Source organism: Spea bombifrons, chromosome 4 (genome assembly GCF_027358695.1).
Source record: "Spea bombifrons isolate aSpeBom1 chromosome 4, aSpeBom1.2.pri, whole genome shotgun sequence".
NCBI lineage: Eukaryota > Metazoa > Chordata > Amphibia > Anura > Pelobatidae > Spea > Spea bombifrons.
Genome location: NC_071090.1, coordinates 69,862,784 through 69,883,463, shown reverse-complemented (window position 1 = coordinate 69,883,463; position 20,680 = coordinate 69,862,784). Strand labels below are relative to the sequence as shown.

Sequence of the window (20,680 nt, the reverse complement as noted above, 5' to 3'; positions counted from 1 at the left end):
TGTATTTATAATGTGTGTGTAAATATATATTCTATCTATGTAAGTTCTTCATGCCTTATTAGTTTCCATATTTTTCTCTTTTTTTCCCCCCTCTTAAGTTAATACCATGGATACGGTGTTAATATATTAATCATGATTGTATATGTTCTTTGCTTTAGGAAACTAAGGGCAACTCTGGATGAATATACCACTCGTGTGGGGCAACAAGCCATTGTGCTGTGCATTTCACCTTCTAAACCCAACCCTGTTTTTAAAGTCTTTGGGGCCGCACCATTGGAGAATGTGGTGAGTGTGCAGTGCACTTTTTTGGGTTATTTTCCTGTGAAATGGACAGCCTTCTTTAAAATTATGTTTTTCATTAGAAAACTATGCTTCCTGACTACAATCAGGAGGCATCGCTAGCTCTCGTGACGTGCATATATGCACAGGCTTTTAGGTGTGTGGGTTCACATGCTGCTGGTGTAAAAAAAAAGTTGTATAAAAAGTGTATTTAGTGTAATGTAAGCCTTATCTGTGATTTATATGATTTAATCTTATAATTTGTATTACCTTATAAATAAGTTAGTCATTGTTTATTACAATATAGTTTTCTTTTGGATTGGTGCTAAATTTAACTGTAACTGAATCATGCCAAATTCTAAATAGTGGTTAAAAATGTAAAGTTCCTTGGTCTGTGGGGTGGGGGGGCATGACATGGACAAAGCTTTCAACATTTTTTTGCGGTGTTAGACACTCCGTAATCACTGTACTTGAAAACTCACTGATTAAATGGGTTACAATATTTTTACACTCAGCTATTTTTCTCCTCCTTTTGTATAACAGGTATGTGTTATGTATAACTTCTGCAAAAGCTAGTTAGTAATTGGATTATCATGTTCTCACTCCACACTCCTGACACTGGATGGTGTTACTTAACGTTTCATCATTTCCTGCATGTCTTGTCGCTGGAGACGTAAAAGTGCATATTTTTAGCCAGAAGGTGCGCTGTTTATTAGCGGAGCCCTGGGGCTGCCCTGTTACCAAGCACTGGGAAGCCAGGGGCCGCACTTGTCTCTCCGTTCACTGCCTGCTTTCTCCCCCAGGTCCGCAAATACAAGAGCATGATCCTGGAGGACTTGGAGACTGCGTTAGCAGAGCATGCCCCCGTTCAGCAGGACCTCAACTCAGACCTACCTCCTTTGACAATAGATGGCATTCCCGTCTCTGTGGACAAGATGACGCAGGTAATCATAGCATGTGCAGTGCTGTAGCTTGGCTTCAGTGTCTGTCCTTGCTGAGTCCTGTGTTTATTCACAAAAACATTGTCAAAAAGGATGAAAAAAAGGAATGTGTAGTGTACAGTTATGAGCAGTGAAATGGGCAGTTTCTGCTTTGTAAGCTGCCATCTTGCTGCCACATCACATTTTTAACTTGCTAGTTCTTCACAAGGCGTCTGTGGTAACTGTAGAGGAACCGCGCAGTTACAAATCTCTACTGATAGATGCTCATTTGCAGGAGATGTGTTACAACCTCCTGTCTGGGCTGACATTAGAATCCAATGTCTGGGGCTATGAACAAATAGTCATATGTATAATGGTGTATTAAGGGCAGCAGTTCTCGCTCCATTGCAAATGGTCTTGGGTTGGGTTGGGAAATCTGTATGGGAGATTCCCTCGGGAGAACTCTTGCATCTTTTCAGGAAGGTTCATTAAAGGGAAGCTATGGCAGGAGGCCCAGGTGTGCAGCTCGCTGGACCTGCATGAGCTTCTGGTGGCAGGCCTTTAATTGCTCCTGTTCCGCTCAGTGCTGTTTTGGATGGTTGACGTTGTAATTGCTATGGCGGGCAGATCTAATGCCTGGCCTGCCCAAGTGTTACTGCAAAACCAGTTTACTTTACTTTTTAGTGGTATTTATTTATAAAGTATGGCATTGTAATTATGTTATCTAATTATTCACAATATCCAATTAATCTCAATATCCTACTTCAAGAAATTATTTACTATGTCATTTGTTAGTAAAACCATCTTACCGTGTTTTGGTCAAGATGAGATCAGTGGAAACAATGTGAGGTTTCCATGAAAACAGGTGTATTATAACGATGTAGAAAACCGATGCAGTACTTATTGGTACATAAAGAGGTTGCCTGAAGATATAAGAATTGACATCTCTTTGCCAAATTATTGGGTTAATCATAAAGCGTGTTTCCTAGCGGAGAAACAGGTAACCGACGTGAGAAGTATCCCCTAAGTGCAGTGAGAACGGCGGAGTGATGTGTGTGCGCATGGCAGCATCCCTTTGTTTGTGCTCAGATCAGGTTTCTGGTGTACAGGCGTCCAGGTCTCTTGTCCTGCCTCTAATTAGAAATATTCTTACAGATGAACAGGTTTTAGATACTCTGCTTTAGCTGTTGATTGCGTCTCAAGAGTAATCATGTGAACAAGGGGCTTGTGCATGTGAACTCATGTAATTATTTCCATTTGCCAAAGCCAGACAGGTAGTTAACCCTTTAAACATAATAATTAAATGAATATTCCCTTTAGGTTGAATTTCTCCGAGTGGGCTTTAGTAATTAGGTAAAGGCTTAGATGTCAAAAGCTTGCACTTGTGCGGGTTGAGTGTGTAAGAGGTGAGCCCATCTACTGATCACAGGCATTTTGGTCTTTAGTTTACCGGTTTCTTAAGCTTTTATTAGTCCTGCCTGTTCTAGGACATTAGAACAGTACAGTATACATAGAAATGCATACCAGACAGACTGAGCAAAGCAGCATTTTGAAGTAGCACTGAAGTTGAAAAATAACTTTGGTTTCTCGTGAAGGAATTTTCTGGAAACATAATGTATCAGTGAGATACTTCACGTTTTCACTCCGGTTGCTGTTGGTTAAGATGTAAAGTCGAAATGATCTTTTGATTTAGTTAGAATCAATTTTCTCAGTGTATTGTAAAGTAGAGTTGTACACTTCAAAAACACTTTATTACAGTAGATTTTATTTATTTTGAGTAAGAAAATTGTGTAGCTTTATTACAATAGGATAGTACTATAATGTACAAACATTGACTTAGTGGAACAGAAGGAGCAGAGGGTCCTTCTTTTGCCAGCTCACAATCTATTAGCAGTAGTGCTGGCAACGGTGTCTCTATCTGCGATCAGAGAGAAGCAGTCATTCAGATAAGTTGGTTTCTCAAAATTCTCAGTGCACTGGAAAACTGTTTTCTACTTTTTTTCGATTATTTTTTTTTTGAGTGGATGAGGATACGCTATTTAATCGTTGAGACATCTGGCCTCTTTGAATTTAACGAGTCAGACAAATCCAAGTGTCAGCATCACTACTGTGTATCTTTCCCCACAGACTTGCAAGGTTCCTTTGCAGCATCTGGATGTGTAATCTTTCCAAAGGATTGCATTTGTCTTCTGTTTACCCCTGAGAATAAAGTTACACCAGCCATAGCCAGGGAGTGTATATGTTGCTGTCATAGGCTCATATTTTCATGTCTGAGTTATAATTATTATACAAAGTTATGTCTATTTGCCAGTTGGCAGGGATGTCGTGATTTGAACATTGGAATACTCCTTAATTTTGTTGCCTTTAACATTAAAGTGACAGCCAGGCAGACATTTAATTCCACAATCAGTAAAGTCTGCCCAATGTGGTTTTGCAAATTCAGAGCAAGCGTTGCCCATTCCCTTACCTGTAAGCTGGCCGCTGTTATGTTTTATCAGTTAGCGCTGGGTTTCTGCACACTTCCAGTGCGTTTCACCTATCTCTTGGCAGTGAATGATCCAGCAGCCAGACGTTTGTATCTTATAAAGGGCAAACCCCAAAGTGAGAAAGAGGTGTAGAGGATGTCAAGCACGCGAGTTTAAACATAATTATCTATCAGAACAGAAAACCAGTTTGGGGGGACTGGGGTTGCAAAATGGAGCAGTAGATGAGAAGTGATGTGTCGTGAAATGCACATGACGGCCGGGTCTGCAGCAGTCACGCCATAAACTATTTTCTAAAAGCACTTTAATAGCTCAAGGACGTGCCTCTCTGTACATTGTGGTGTCGGGCTTCTGTCTATCATAGAAAGCGTACAGAATCTTACAAACTACAGTTGACCCTTTTTTTTCTTCTTTAAGGCTCAGCTGCGAGCTTTCATCCCCGAGATGCTGAAATACTCCACAGGACGGGGCAAACCAGGCTGGGGCAAGGAGAGTTGTAAGCCCATCTGGTGGCCTGATGATATCCCGTGGGCAAATGTTCGCAGCGATGTACGTACTGAGGAGCAGAAACTGAGGGTAAGTAAGCACTCTCTCTCGCAAGCGGTCAGGGTCTACTTCACAGACACAGATACTTTTATACCTCCTTTCTTGCTGCAAAGCATCTGTGCGCATACATGTATGGACGTTTATATATATATCCAAGCATTAAAAAGACACATTTTGTGTTAAATAACTAAAACGTACTTTTGCTGAAAAAAGATGAATTTACTTATCTGAGAGTTTGGATGTTCTTCGTAGCAAAACTTGCATAAGGGGGCTCATGTAGCTTGTTTCCTCTAATGGTTGCAAACCGCTCTTTCCATTATCTCTTATTTGTGGTTATTTTAGGTTTCGTGGACTCAAGCCTTGAGAACAATCGTAAAGAACTGTTACAAACAGCATGGGCGGGAAGATCTGTTGTATGCATTTGAAGACCAGCAGACACAGCAAGTGACAACTACCCATGGTATTGCCCATCTCGTCCCCTCACAGACTGTGGTACAGACGATTAGCAACCCAGATGGCACTGTATCCCTCATTCAGGTATTTTTCTGTGTATTCCAGATACATGCGTGCACACACAAGTAACTTAACTCTTCACAAGCATCTTATCGGTGGTGGGATGATCATCTTCTGTGATCTGTCAGCTGCTCTCCGTGTTTGTTTGCCTACATTGTGATATTTTAATATAACTCATCCATCCATTAGCAATGATAATAGATACATTTCATACGTTTCCAGAGACAACAAACACTTGTGAACACATTAACCCCTTCAGCACCGGGACGTACCTGGTACTTCCTGGTTACTGGTCACCGGTAGACCGGGACGTACCAGGTACGTCTCCTCCAAAAAACGCCCCCACATCACCACGATCGCGGTGATCGTGGAGGCGCTGCTGCTGCTGTCTGCCCAGGAGTTCTGGGCAGACAGCACAGCCTCTCTAAACCCGCCCCCAAGCCTACGATCACTCCCACGGAGTGATTTTGTAGGCAGAAACAGCGATTGCAGAAAGATCTGCAATCGCGGTTTCAGCTGCCACAGGCAGCTTCGGGGAAAGGGGGGGGGTGTTGAATGGGTCCCCACACAAGTGTGGGGGCCTGATCCAACACCCCCCTGCTGCCTGATCGCTCCTTGAGAGCGTCAGTGCAGCGTTAACCCCTTCAATGCCGCGATCGCGGCATTGAATGCCGCGATCGCGGCATTGAAGGGGTTAATTTCCGTTTTGTAGGGGGCTCTGCTGCTGGTGGTCTGCCTGGAAACCCAGGCAGACCAGCAACAGCAGAAACGAGCCCCAGAAGTCCTCTGATCAGTCCTGTAGGACTGATCAGAGAGACTCCTCCCCTACAATCTCCAGTCTGTTGGAGATTGTGTCCCAGCTGCCAGAGGCAGCTTCAGGGACAGGGAGACGGGGTTCTTTGGTCTCCACATGAGTGTGGAGACCAGCCCCCCCACCCTCACCCTTCCTCAGTTAACCCCTACCCCCCCTCTTCCTCAATTAACCCCTTCAATGCTGCGATTGTGTATGACCCCCATCGCAGCATTGCAAGGGTTAATATTAGTCCCCACAAGCTTGTGGGGACTAAATACCAGTCAATGCTGTGCTTCAATGGAGCATCAGCATTGAAAGAGTTAAAAAAAATGTAAAAAATAATAATAAAAAAAAATTTAAAAAAAAATTAATTTAAAAAAATTAATAAAATAATAATAATAATAATAAAAAAATAACAGCACTGACCTGAAAGTCCAGGGTGCTTCCAGGTCAAATGCTGGGCTGATCAGATCGCTCCTGGCCAATAGGAGTGATCGGATCATTATGGCAGCCCATGGATGACCCTGCTCTACAAAGAGAGAGGGGTCATCTAGGGTAATTATGAAAAAACACAAATTATTAATAAATGAAAAAATCATAATTATTACCTGATCACTTGTCGGTGACATTTTAAGTCGCTGATTATTGATCGTTCTCCCTGATTGATGTCAGCGGCCTAAACCTGTCACTTACAAGTAATCTGATGAAAAAAATATTTTAAAAAATGTAAATGCACATGTTCCAGTTTTGCCCTCATAGCTTCCTAAAAAAATGCATGAACCATGCATGTGAGGTCTTGTTGGACTCATGGGATGTTGGTGAACAAAATGTGGTGTTTTCTTCCACTGTTGCACTTATGGTGTGCAAGAAATTCAGTGCAACATTGAAATGTATGCGTTAAAAATGCAATAAAATAATGTCCCTGTGAAGTTTTGCAGACATCAGTGAAGAAATGGCTGGCTGAAAACTGTCAAAACTACCCTAGTTGAACACCTTGACTTGTCTACTGTTCATAAATATATACTTTTATGGGGTAATTTACAGTGGGGGGCTTCCAAAATGTCCCAAATGGGATATGGGCCCAGGAAACCAATTTCTGAAAATTCCAAATGTGAAAACGAAAATGCGCATGTTCCAGTTTTGCCCTCATAGCTTCCTCAAAAATTGCATGAACCATGCAGGTGAGGCCTTGTTGGAACCGGGGGATGTTGGTGAACACAATTTGGTGTTTTTTTCTGCAGTTGCACATATTCTATACAAAATATAATATAAAATCTAAAGCAACATTGCAACATATGCAAAAAAAAAACAAAAAAATATAAAAATACCTAAAAATTTGGCAGCAATTGGCGATAAAATCCCTGTTTGAAAAGTGTCAAAATGACCCTAGTTGTACACCATGACTTATCTACTGTTCATAAACATATAATTTTGGGGGGATAATCAGTATCTGTGACAACTATTGCAGTTATTAGACTACCATGCCTAGTTTGAAAAAAATTACATTTCAAAAACGTAATGCATGCCTTGCAATATTTTCCCCTATACTGGTCAAAATAGATAAAAATCCTGGCCATGTTGGGTGGTTTCCAAATCAGGACAACTTAATGAATATATTTGGGATAATTTTTTCCCATTGGTTCAATGTGTGTACAATTTGTATGTATACAAAACTGTAAAAAAATGTGTTTTTTTCATTTCCCCCCCACTTTTTCCAGTTTATTTCAAATAAAACAATGTACTACCCAGCTTAATATGGTTTCAAATGAAAGCCCTACTTGTGCTGAAAAAAACAATATATGATTTGTGTGGGTGCACCACTTGATAAGAGAGAAATTACAGTTGAAGAAAGACATGGCAAAAACACAAAAACGGCTCCGGTCCTTTAGCGACACCCTAGCTTAAAAATCCCAGTCCTGAAGGGGTTAAACCCACTCTGCGTCATGTACACAACTGGCATGGCTAATTGTTTTGTTCCATGTTTTGTTTTCAACAGGTCGGCACGGGTGCTACCGTCGCTACTCTTGCCGATGCATCTGAACTACCAACTACTGTGACTGTTGCGCAAGTAAATTACTCCACAGTCAGTGATGGAGAGGTACAGTTAAAGTGTGTTTAGGCCAAAATATTGCTGTATTTGACTCACAAAGCAGAATAACATCTGCTGCGAGTTCATGAAATTATTTATTGTTGAATAGCGGGTCATGCTGTCAGTTTGCCCCATTTTAACATTTGTATATGTTTTGGGAAAAGTCGTATAACATTTTTGTATTTTTTTTAACAAGTCATAAAAAAATGTTGTATAGTCTGTTGCAGAATTACAACCTTATTGGTGTTTTGGCAACATAAGTGCCCTGTAATCTGTCATTGTGTATAGGATGCATCCCTACATATTTTTTACTTTGTCTGTGTTGTACCTGGTTAGAACCAAATATAGTGGCCCGGGTGTTTATCTGTTGATTATTCCATTTGGCTCTGTGCTTCTAAAATCCAGGTAGAACAGAACTGGTCGCTGCAGGGGGGCGAGATGACCATTCAAACGACGCAGGCATCCGAAGCCACCCAGGCCGTGGCATCCTTGGCAGAAGCAGCAGTGGCCGCATCGCATGATATATCCCAGGGAGCCACTGTGACCATGGCACTAAACAGGTAACAGCGCTGAAACGTCATCATTTCTCACATTGTTTACTGTAGTCACTGTTGCTGCTACTTAAATTTCCAGTAAAATCTCAGTACCCTTACCGTCATGATGGTTTTATAGTTTAAAGGCACAATGATAATTTAATATACTACTTTAAAAGATATACCCCACCAATTTAAATCAATGGAAGACTCCTTTTTTCATTATAGGGCATTTTCTACACGCATTGATCCCATGTACAAGTAGGTGATTTTTCTTTTTTTTTCTTTTGTACGTGTTTTTATTAAGCAGAGACCTCTTTGTCATATTTCACGTCAGGCATATGTGTATCAGGCAGGATATTGGCACTTTGGTTGAGTTGTGTAGAGGATTTTCCCCCAGGTCTTATTAACTTTTGTAGGGATGTCAAGGGAGTTGAATGTAAAATTTGAATTTGAGTTGAAGTTCAGCTTTTCTCCTATTGAGACCTCTCTTTTACTTTATCATTATGTAACTAAGCAGCTGAGAATATCTTAATCTCATGCTTGTTGGAAAATAAGTTAAGGTTGTGCCCATTCATTAAACTGGTAGTTCAAGCTTTAGATAGTAGCAAAGGGGTTTCTTTCACCATCCCCCTCTCTTTTTTGTTTTAAATGTAGCCTCCACTTGCCAAAAAATAGTGCAGAAAACCTTAAAAAGTTGAATTCAAATCTAGGCACCAACATGTGTTAAGAATATGTTTATGGAGTTGTTAGATTAAACAAAATGTATGCTGAAAGCAGACTGCGATAAAACAGTATTAGGAATGTCTTTCACATGAAATACTATGTAGCAGGGGCGTCCAACCTGCGGCCCTCCAGCTGCTGCATGGCTACATCTCCCATAATGCTCTTTCAGCTGAGGGGCTGGCTGAGGAAGATGGGAGATGTAGTCCTGCAGCAGCTGGAGGGATGCAGGTTGGACGCCCCTGCTATATAGTTTAGTTTTGGTAAATCGTGAGGTCGCCCAAGATCATGCTGTTAGGAATCGGGTTGTTTAATGTGTATGTCTTCGCCTCTACCACTAGAGAGTGCTGCGTCTAGAAAATATTCATTCTAGTAAGCATGGTGACTGTAATACTAAACACAGCAATAACCGGGCCATGTTTCTGGGCAGTTAAAAGCTCACTGTGTGAACTGCACATTGCAGGTTGTTACTAAACATTTAAAATAAATCATACTAACTTCAAATTGATTAAGTAGGGAATTGCACATTAATGTAAGTAGACACTTTCCCATAGAAGGCTGTCACAATTAGTGAGAGCCGGTTGGCTGTAGTGTAAGCCTCGTTTTTTCCAGATCAGCCTTCAATCTGATGGCATTCTATGATCTGAATTTAGTCAAAATCGGATGTTTAATTATTGGGTAAAAGTTACCCGTAGATCGATTTAAAAATGCCATCCACCTCTGTTTTGATTGCATATCCACATCTGCCAGCAGAAAATATTTTTGCAATCCTATCCAGGCCGCTCTCCTCCTTGCTTTGAGAGGAAGCAAACAGCATTTAGAAATTAATAGTAATTTCAAACCTTTTCAATCCTTATCCCTGGTTATTTCCACCTAATCCCTTGGATGGCTAGATGCTAAGATAATATCAGATCACCTGTCACTTATTTGATCCACGTGCGTCCAGGTTATATTATGGAACCGAGTTAGCAATAGCTAAACATGTACAAATGGTTAGTATTGAATTATGTGTGTTTAAAAAAAAAAAAAAAAAAAAAAGAGAGAGAGAGATCTGGCCCTAGGTGCGCAGTTAAGTAAAGATTTCTAGCCAGTGTGTTTTGGGTGATCATGGATTTATCCCTTCCAAGTAGAGAATTTATTTAAGAAATAAAGAACACATATTTACACAATGATTATGTAGTTCTATGTATTTTCTTGAGATTCTGCTTGCACCGCATGTTGGATATTTTTGTCTTTTGACACCCCCGCACGTAACATGTCATCTTAACATATTTTTGCTATCAAGCAAAACTGTGTCGAGAATTGTATATCACAGCTGTGATGCCACCATGTTGCTTCTATGGTGTTGTGATGGTTATGTTTTTAGCACTGTACAGTGCTACACAATATAACGACGCTATAAACCAATAAGTAATAAAAGCACAAATTGCTTTTTCTTTTCAACAAACTAGTTTAGAATAAAAACTCTGCACATGTGTGTGTATGTCGGGCTGCTGTTGGTTTGTGGGTTCTTTGTATCCTTTTTTTATTTTTCATATAAATATATATATATATTTTGTTTTTCCTTTTCCTACGTGTAATTGCAGTGAAGCCGCAGCTCATGCTGTAGCCACCTTGGCAGAAGCCACATTGCAGGGAGGAGGACAGATAGTCTTGTCGGGTGAGACGGCAGCAGCTGTGGGAGCCTTGACTGGAGTGCAGGATGCCAACGGTAGGAGAACATTATATCATCCGCTGCTATTTATTGTGTGCATCATCAAGTATTTTGTTTGAACCCAAAGCATTTCCATAAAAAGTACTATAATATTCTTCTTCATACAAAGAGAATTGATCTACAGCATGTTTGTTATTTTATTTTAGAACCAGTCTCTTTAAACTTTTAATCAGCAGTTAACAACTAAGATTTTTGTACTGCTTTGTTCATTTTAAATGTTTTATGATGGTCGCGTCAGACATCATATTGCCTTGACTTTTGTCTACATCAGCTCTTGTTTTGCACATACGACGACCAGGCCATCCGTGTGCCGATGAACCCAGAGTAGACGGACACTGTTATATATGACATGCAAAGCCTAACAAATCTTGAACATCCGAAAGACTTCATCCTCAAATATGAGCATCCAGTGTTTTTGCTGTAATGTAGCTTGCCTGCATTTAGCTGTGTTAAATTTAGATACGTTTAACGACGACAGCCTGGGGTGGATTACTGCCCAGATTATCAATTAATACTGAGAGCAGCCATGCATTACTGCTGCCTGACGCACGCAGGATGGGATTACTGTACACAGCTTGGTACACAGACAGCAGAGATCGGAGTGCATTGTGTATCTCGGTCCACAACATACAATATTTTTCAATGAAGTTGAATTTTTTTTCATTTAAAATTACAAAATATCATTGGAATAAGATTGCCCTGCTTTCTTGTGTCTCTGAATTGTTTATTCACTTGTAATAGACACCAGAGTTGTTTGGCCGTCTCTTGCATTCGGCTGGAGAGATTTCATTTCTATGGTGTTGGCACTCGGATGCTTTCTGCATGTTGTAAATAAAGCGTGAGCTGTCTGTTCGTGTATATTCTGCCCCGGCACAGCACAATATTGTCGTGGTGTCAAATGTTACTGTGAAGTAGCACAGCTAATGATTAGTCTTCCTCTGCCCATCAACCCATCCTAAATATAGTTCACAAAGCAGATCTGAGCTGCTGTCTGCGTTGCCTTGGATAATGTTGGGAGGCGGGCTGGAAGGAATCCTTTTTTTTTTCTGATGCCAGTAATATGAATTAAAATATAGTCGGGTTTGAGGAAAGGGAATTCATTCTCTGTACACCAATAAAAATCCATAGTGTTTCCCAGATCGGTGATGGTGATATGGCTACGTATATCAGACACACACACATTAATTCAGTAGTCTACCGTTCTGCCAACTCCAAGCCCTATATCTTGGCACCCCTAGTTTAGAAATTCCACAGAAAGAAGGGTTTTATCTTTTATGTGAAAGGAAACAGTGTACAGATGAGATGGTTACCGAGAGGAAGGAGGCCAAAGGTGATTTGGAAAGCTAAACATTGGCACTTGTTCATCTGTTTACTGATATCACTTATTGTATTTACGCAGCGTGGCAAAATATGTAGCAACAAACACTGGTCTAAAACTGATTAATCTGTGAATTGGCAAATTCCTAATTTGTATATAAAATGAATATCAGCCGTTTGAGTAGCATACCCAATGATGTGAGTGATATGGGTGTTTGTTAGTGTTGTAGTGTTGCAACTCTTTACAATAACTTTACAACGGCTGGTATACTGGTGTGATATAAGGAAGGAACGCACTCTTATTGGGGAGTCTAAGTTCAAAGACGACCTATAGCCTTATCATTGTCTTGGCTGTTGCTATAATCGATCAAGCAGTTTTCCAGCTCAGACAGCTGAAGCATTCTCTTTTAATTTTAAAAGATTTTATATTTATATATATATATATATATATGTGTCTGTCTGTAAATAGTCTGTATATAATCAGACTCTTAGCAGACGCATGGAAAGGAGGTCAAAGAAGGAAGATGACATTGTGGTGATTTTCTAACCAAACCCCTGCAAACAGAGATATCATCAGTTCTCCCAGAGGGTACTGACACACACTCATGTGCCAGGAGATCAAACCCCACCAGCTGCCAGTACTGCTGCTGTTCCACTTACAACCATGATTTGAGTTCCTATCCGTGTGTCACAAATTGGGCAGATGGACAATTGGGGAGAGCCCGTTACAAAAATCTAAAATTGGCATTAGCAGACAATGATTGTTTTGGCCCCCTGATTTGTCAAGCCAGGGTGTAGCGTAAATTTCATGAATGTGCTATTTTTAGTGGATGATGGTTAGTGAACTGGGTGCCGCAATGCTCTGACACGCAGATCATCACGTTCCTGCACACAAGTGCCTAAGCTTTAAACATGTTTCATTTTTTGTATTAATAACTGAAGCGGGCGGAGAAATGGACCTTCTATCAAAGGGCTTTTTGTAATGTATATTTTTGTAAATATGTAGTAGTTGCCCACAGGCACCACTTATAGGAGATCAGTAATATGATCTGAATGGGAAGCTGGCTTTAATCCCAGAAGGCTGCAGTAATTGCGTACCCATCTTGTCTAGTAAAGTAAATCTTTCCAATCTGGAGGGTGGGTGGGGGAGACGTGCTTACCCTCAATGTGAATGTGAGTCTTGTTTTCCTTTTAAATGTGCGCTAGCCATCCAGCAGTAATAAATGTTTCAACAGCACGAGTTTAAACACGGGCTGAACAAATAAATGCACAGCAGCCCCCACAAATTGTGGGGTGGGGGGTTGCCGTTATCTGTGGTTTATATACGGTAACTAGATGAACAGTGTTATTGTATTGAGATCTGCTTTGCCTGCAGGCTCTTCTGATATTTCTTTTTTTCTTCTTTTCACTTGTGATATATCCGATTACTATCCATCAATAGTGAAATTTGAGATGCAGTTGCTACCTGGCTTCTAGGATAGACGACACATACTACACTGGAGGCGTATTGCAGTATCCACATACTCTACACCCTTATCAAGTCGTACTTTCCTTTTTATGATATTGAAAATGAATGCATTCTGGGAACACCTCGGTAGCAAATGCATTATATTAATATAATGCGATATATTAAAATATTAATTTGTATTTATATAGCGCCAACAATTTACACAGGGCTTCTTACAGTACAAATACGTTCAAAGGGTATGACAATACTAGAACTAAGACAAGCCGATAAGCCAAGTGTGGTGTGTTTTCGATATAACTACAGTCTTCATAAATTGCCTCATTATGATGCATGCTGATCACAGCAGCGCCTGTAACTTGCTAGCGTCAAAATCTGGGACCTAATTGCAATTAAAGTCCCTAAGTGAAAGCATCGCATAACTAATTGCAGTTCAACATCTTCCGTCAGGCATGGGGTTGGCGTTGCATACTTCTGATTGCCTCGTTGCAGCACCGCGGCTTTTGGGTGTGTAGCCAGCCTTGAGCTCCTTCCTCCTCCTTCATGCTGCAGTGCGGTGGGATGGAGCAGAGCCCGTGTCCTGATTCCTTCTCCTCCCCGTGACCTTCCCACCAGCCGACAGCTTGCTGTGCTGTAAAGCAGCTCATGTGACTGCAGTAATCCCGAGCCGGCAAACAGCTGTGCGGGAACGATGCAGGATGGCTTCAGCCCGTTCCTCCGCACTGCAGGTTTTCCCATCTCTGTGAGGTAGTCACTGTCCTGGCCTCTGCATAGAGAATGCGTTTTGTAAACAACGTTTAAAGCCACCAGCTGAACCAAAGGTGTGGCAGCAGGCGGGCGACATTTTTACAGTAATGAATGGTTCACCCAAAGCTTATGAAACAATCATATTTCGTCGGCCTATGTTCCTCGGCATCCTCCGTGTGATCCCCATCTCCCCTCTTCTGCTATCATTTGCTCTGATTTTTAGATTGTTTCTTCTGCTGCCCCTGCAGGATTGTAGTAATTCTATTCTAGCTTTTAAAGTTTGGAACCAGCTCTATTAACTCATCTCTTCCAACCTGTGTTAGACAAACACTCCCCGGTGGGATTGTTTCAAATGTCTAATACCTTCACACAATGAACAGTCATGCTCTTTCCAAGCGTGCTCATCCCCTCCAACCTTTGCCACCAGTAACAATTTGTTGTATTTACCATGCATGATGCATAGATATTAGTGCTATTAATCAAATTAATGTGTGTGTGTGTGTGTGTGTATATATCTATATATCTATATATATATATATAAATTATATAATAATATGGATAATAATATAAATTATAGAGAGAGAGATGTGTGTGGGGTTGCTTAGAAGTCCCCCCCCTCCCAATAAAGTAGCAGCAAATGGATCAGAAATAGTATATATAATATGTATGTGTGTGTTATATAAATACATTTCACAGCTCCCTGCACTAAATATGTATACTCGGAGCCACATTTCAATCATGGGGCACATTTTCACTGTTTTCAGGACCTGCATAATTATTCATCCCTTTAAGCTATCTCTCTCTTCTGTTATTAAATTGCTGAAATGTCTCACTTTGTTTTGGTCGAAAACCAGAGATGGATATTGATAGATAAGACTGCAGCCAGCACATTTGAGCTAACTTGTCCAGTAGAAAACAAGCCTAAATCTGTCCTTAAGTATCTTTTAAGTCCCAGGTTGATCCCTTAAGAAGCCGGTTTTGTGTCTCAACCAACAGGTGTAGCACACAGATAATGCAGCTCTCCACAGCTCTAAAGCATATGTTGAAATAAGTTTGAAATCATAAGAAGATTATATATAGCCTTTGTATTTTTGCTCTCAAATATAATGTTTATTAATTTCATATGTATTCAATGATTCATAGGGCCAAATAGTATTGACATATTCCTGACATAAATGACAAATGTAATGCAGTTTTTCCATTTAACGTTTTTTTTTACTAATTATATAAACTATATTTTAAATTTTAATTATTTTAAATATACATGCATGGCTTTCTATGGTATTTATAAAATATGCTGATGCATTTTGAGTTTTTGAGGCTGTCTTATTGATTCTTACAATTTTCATACACTACATGAAAGTTAAAGGGACGTTTTCCGTCACATGTGCTTCAAGGCTTTAAGGTTTTATGGTGGGATTGAGTACATAAAGCTTCATTGCCTAATATTCCAAGAGGCAGGGAGGGGACATGACTGTCTCCGAATTCCTTATAGCAGATACGCTATTCTACCGCATCCTTGGTACGTAGGTAATGCAGTGAAATGGGACCCAACTCGCTGCAATTGGTGGTTTAATGATGGTGTATAATAATCATTGCTTGACATCTGCATACTAATCCACAGAGCAGCCTTGGTGGTATGATTTCCATTTTGTGTATTTTGTTAGAGCACCATTGGTTGTTCTAGGCCGGATTTTCTATAACGCTCATCAAAGATCAGTTTGTTGTGCGGTTTTAATGTTTGCAGCTGAGAGCACGGGCTGTGGCAGGGGCTGTGGCAGAAGCTGTTCTCTATCGTTTTCTGTACCCTGTCATTTAACCTGTTTTGAGTTGTATGGTGCAAGGGAAAAAAGCTTTGCAGTTTTGACCAACTCCATGATGTCTGCTGGCGACACAAGTGTTACTAAAACGTGGCTGTGTTTTAATAAAACTGAAAGGGTCTTAATCCCCACTTTGGATTATGAACATGTGCAGACTAGATTAGCCTAATCAAAGCCCCACACCGGACCAGATGCAGTGTCGGGACAATCACAAACCTGATTAATACATGTCATAGGCTTAATCACTTTGCTGTCTGTCCGCTGAGATGTAATGCAGGCGGTATCTGCATTGCTGCCCCTTGTCACTTGTTATAACGTCTCTCTACTGTAGGAATGCATGGCTTCCCATCCTTTGCATTAACACACATTTATATTATATAATGTTTCCAGTGCCAGACTCCTCCATAAAATCAAATATTTGAATGCAGCTTATTTGGCAATAAAGTGCAGCTGATGATTTATCAGAGTTTGTCATATTTTATTTCTGAAAGCATTCATATAGAGGCATGGTTTTGACTGTAATCATTCTACGGGTCTGTTTAAATGTTATGCAAAAGAATTATAGTAAAAATGATCTCGTTTAGAAGTGAGCAGCTAATATCAATATTCTCTTAAGCTAAATGTTGTCTTGTTTTTCCTCCCCAGGTCTTGTGCAGATCCCAGTCAGCATGTATCAGACAGTGGTGACGAGCCTGACGCAGGGTAACGGACCAGTACAAGTTGCTATGGCACCAGTTACGGCAAGGATATCGGACTCTGTCACAGTAGATGGACAGGCAGTAGAGGTGGTTACGTTGGAGCAATGACTGTCCAGCCAATGAAGGGTCATGAGTTTTCCTGTCTACGTCGTGTCTTCGGCTTTCGGGCAATGTGTGGATTTTTGAAGCATTTGAATGAGATCTCCAGTTTGAACTTCAAAAAAAAAAAAGACATTTCTATTTTTTTTAATTTTTTTTTTACACAGCAACTTCCTTGTCCAACATTTGGTCTCACTGCTTTTCCTATGAGATTTAATTTATTTAAGTAAAATAACAAAGATGCTTTGAATGCTAAGCCCTTCAGCTGTAAAGGAGGTCAGCTAAGCACAGAAGAAGGAAACCCACATCTTCGCTGACAATTTTGCGCCATCTCATTTGGCAATAAAATGGACAGTTCTGTAATATTTTTCTGGATTTTAATATTTCCTTTTTCGAAGACTGGATAGACATAATTGGCATTGGTGGGGAATAACGCCAATTGAATTCGATTTGCAGCCACCCCATTAGCTGCCTGCATCAGTGATCGACTACTTTGAACCAATAATATGAATTTCTAAATGCCTGCCTCCACAGACATGTTAGCTGAAATAAGATGCGTTTAACTATAACTGGATGGACAACTTATTTGTTCATGTGACACTTTCCAAATGGGAAACTGACTGGCAGTCTGTAAAATGTAAAATCTGTACAGTAATTTTGGAACAGACGAGGGGGTTTGAACAGAGCATCTGGAGCAGCCTCTGTTTTTCCGTTGCTGTTGGGCTACTGGCTCCGCTATGCCGTGGCTAGATAATCCAGCAACAGATGATAAGGCGCAGGTTGGCCACCCCCAGTTAGAGGCATCTGTATTCTTCAGTTTCTGTGGCATGCTACTCATTTCTGAAAGTACATGAATAAACAGTTGGTTTTAAGCAATCTTTGGGTGGATGCAGTAAAATAAAAGAAAATACATTTCCCGTGCACTGAGATGTCCGCTGTAAAGGGTGCTTCTACTAAATCCTATATATATTTTACTGACATTTTATACGCCTCATGTAGACAAAAGTAAATGGACATCATATACATAGCGTACACAAACGGATTCTGAAATGATTAATGGTCCCCTACCTGAAAGGTGCAGCAGCCCTATATAGACCATATATTGAGGCTTTTTGCATTTCAGTTTTATTCAACATCAATTAATTGGGCTGTCTACATTTAGACCTCTTAGGGGTGTAGTTTAGAGTTCAAAAACATTTTTTTTTAATAATTATCATGGAGAATGCTAATGCTTCAGATGCCACAGTTATACAAAACCGAACTTAGTTTCATCAGTATTTTTATGTTTCCTTATAAAAGATAAGTCTTGCATAATGTTTGGACAGAGTGTAGCTGCATTTTAGCTGTTTTTACAAAGTTAGTGTCATCTTTCTAGTTTTGGGTTCTGCGTTTCTCTACATCATACCAAAATACCTGCGTGACAAACATTTTGCTGCGAGTGGTCTGCAATTCAGCCGTCTATTTCCTTTTAACGTCAATCCTTTGTGTTCTACTGAAACGCCGCCATACGTGTAATGCTTTTATGTATTTGAAAATTGGTTTGCAAATCAAGCCATGTATTATTTAGACAATTTGTTCCGTTTTAACTGTGAAATCATGATAGCCAATTGCAATACATCCAATATTTGAGTTACTTTCAGCACAGTAATACAAGTCATAGCACAGATTAGCTATTCAGAATATTGTGAAGGGGCCCTCCTTCGTACAGTAAGATCAGTGGGCGCGATAGCTTGTTTATGCATTTTGATGGCTGTAAGAGCAGGATAAACATACGTGTCAAATGTTCAGAAGATGCTTTAGATATAATTCCGATTTTTTTTTCTTTGCTTAGTGGATCTCTGCACACAAAGCTAGGCAATTTCTAAAACTCCTAAAATACTACTGCTATACTTCCTGAATATTTCAAGTCTCCTAATTTGTATTTCCAGCCATTAACATGGCTGTAATAGCTACCTAGATTAACCTATTAGTCCCCTTCAACATATTCAGTGGCATGATGCTGAAGATGGATAGGATTAGAGCAGATGGGTACCTCCAACTTTTTCCGTCTACCACAAAACTTCTGCTATTCACTGCCATCTGATTCATCCATACGCTTTAAATTTACTAATATTCAGCCACTTATATGATTTCTCTCTAAGTACATGTATCATAGTCACTTGCAGGCTTCAATTGCCTTGTTAGATTGCTTTATAACAGAGTTACAATATATGAATGATAGAATAAATGGGTTTGTTTGGGGAGATGGCTTAAATGCCACAATAGGCTCCTATGTTTTTGTATTTTATTTTTTTGGCAGACCCAGTTTTGCTTCCAAACACATTTCCATACTACCCGAGTTAAGCAGTGTTTTAGATAGAGAAGGACTATCTATGGCCACCATTTTTTTCCTCCTCAGGCAGGGCTGCTACCTCTCTTGGTCTGAGTAGGGTTTAGGGTTAATGAAATACCTCTATGGTACAGAAACATTAAATATTACAAATATCAAATGTCTTCTTTTGTTCCTTTATCATGATCTAGGCAAACATTATATATAACAAGGCTAACTTGTACAACTTTTTATTTTTTTATCTGTTGAGGATTTTTTCAGCAACCTGAATGTTTTGTTTACGGCAGCATACTTTGTTATCAAAGAAAATGAATTAAAACGTGTCGGCACTGTACCTAAAATTGGACATTGAGTCATAATTTCCTGCTCATTTGTATATCTGGGGTTTGTATGCTTTGTTTAGAATGTCATGTTTAGGCGACGGGTAATTCAATTTTCACTTTGCATCTATGTGAATATAGTGGCCAGATTTGTTTATACGTGCTTTTCTTGACACGTTCCGCAAGTAATTGTGGAATTTGGACAGTGTAGCTGCATGCCAAAATTCTACTGTTTTTTGTTGTTTTTTTTTTCCACTACCAAATGTTGATGCATTACTGCGCTGACTGTTTGTAAGTAAGTATCCCATGTGCTGTTGATACATTTATACAGTCGTAACCATTAATGTAGAATAAAATGATCAATTATTCTAGCCCCCAGGTCCCCTAACCGCCTAGGTATCCTAGAATACCCAGTCTGATCTCATTATGTTTTACACGCGATTACTAGAACCTAGATCTAAGCAACGTACGTAAATGTCTCATTTTCTTCACTAGGCTTTCCTGTAGTGATACGTTCAATGAAATATGTAACATCTGACATTTTAAGGCCGGTAGATGCTTCTACTCTAGTTATCAGTCTAATGTTCATTGTTGTCATATTTAAAAACACCTGCATATACATATGGGCTATTAAGTTCAGAAGGTAAATCTGAAACAAAGAATACAAGTACACAAATGCTACTCATTATTACTCAGATTACAATAAGCTGTATAGACAATACTTTTGAGCCCAATTGGAGCAAAGCCTAGAAGTCCTGTAAGACATATATGCTGTAGTAACTTTTTTTGTGTAAAGTTTAGGAAAAAAGATTTCTAGAGTACGGTGTGGCAACTCAGATATCCAAAATGGTGGCCTCTTAGTCTGGCATTCGAGATCTATTCTAGAGCATAAAGAATAAATTTGGATTCAGCAATTTTTTTTCTCCCATAAAATAAATATAACTGGTTCAGGGAATTTTTATTAGTCCTGTGGTGTTACCAGCACACACATAAGCCACTAGATCTTGAGTCATTTCCAGTGCAGGTTGGTGGTTTTTATGACTTGGGTTTGGAAGTAAATGAATGCTATATGCCTGTGAATATTGTATAGGAATATAGAATTTGATATAGGAACAGGTAAGGTAAGTATTTGAATTTCTTGTGCCACTACTAATTGTTTTGTCCAGTACCTTCAAGCATACGCGTCATCTGTTTTGTTAAGGCATGTTTATTTTATCATTGTTCAGTGTTATGATTTGGTTAAAATAAACATGTTCGTTTGTTACGCTGTTTGTGAATGAAGCTTCCGTTCT

At 39.8% G+C, this 20,680-nt stretch overlaps 1 protein-coding gene across 2 annotated transcripts in view; it reads left to right on the top strand.

The window, feature by feature from the left end:
* Positions 1-18,356, top strand: part of NRF1 (nuclear respiratory factor 1) — a 29,830-nt gene extending 11,474 nt beyond the window's left edge. Inside the window, exons 4-12 of one of the 2 annotated variants that reach the window (XM_053463098.1) lie at positions 159-285; positions 1,083-1,223; positions 4,100-4,258; positions 4,571-4,765; positions 7,531-7,632; positions 8,029-8,183; positions 8,385-8,417; positions 10,466-10,590; positions 16,588-18,356. In XM_053463098.1, the coding sequence (XP_053319073.1) occupies positions 159-285; positions 1,083-1,223; positions 4,100-4,258; positions 4,571-4,765; positions 7,531-7,632; positions 8,029-8,183; positions 8,385-8,417; positions 10,466-10,590; positions 16,588-16,748 (1,198 nt within the window). In that variant the 3' untranslated portion in view covers positions 16,749-18,356. The remainder of the gene's footprint in view (positions 1-158; positions 286-1,082; positions 1,224-4,099; positions 4,259-4,570; positions 4,766-7,530; positions 7,633-8,028; positions 8,184-8,384; positions 8,418-10,465; positions 10,591-16,587) is intronic. The other variant, XM_053463099.1, reaches the window with a different exon arrangement.
* The last annotated feature ends 2,324 nt before the right edge of the window (positions 18,357-20,680 follow it).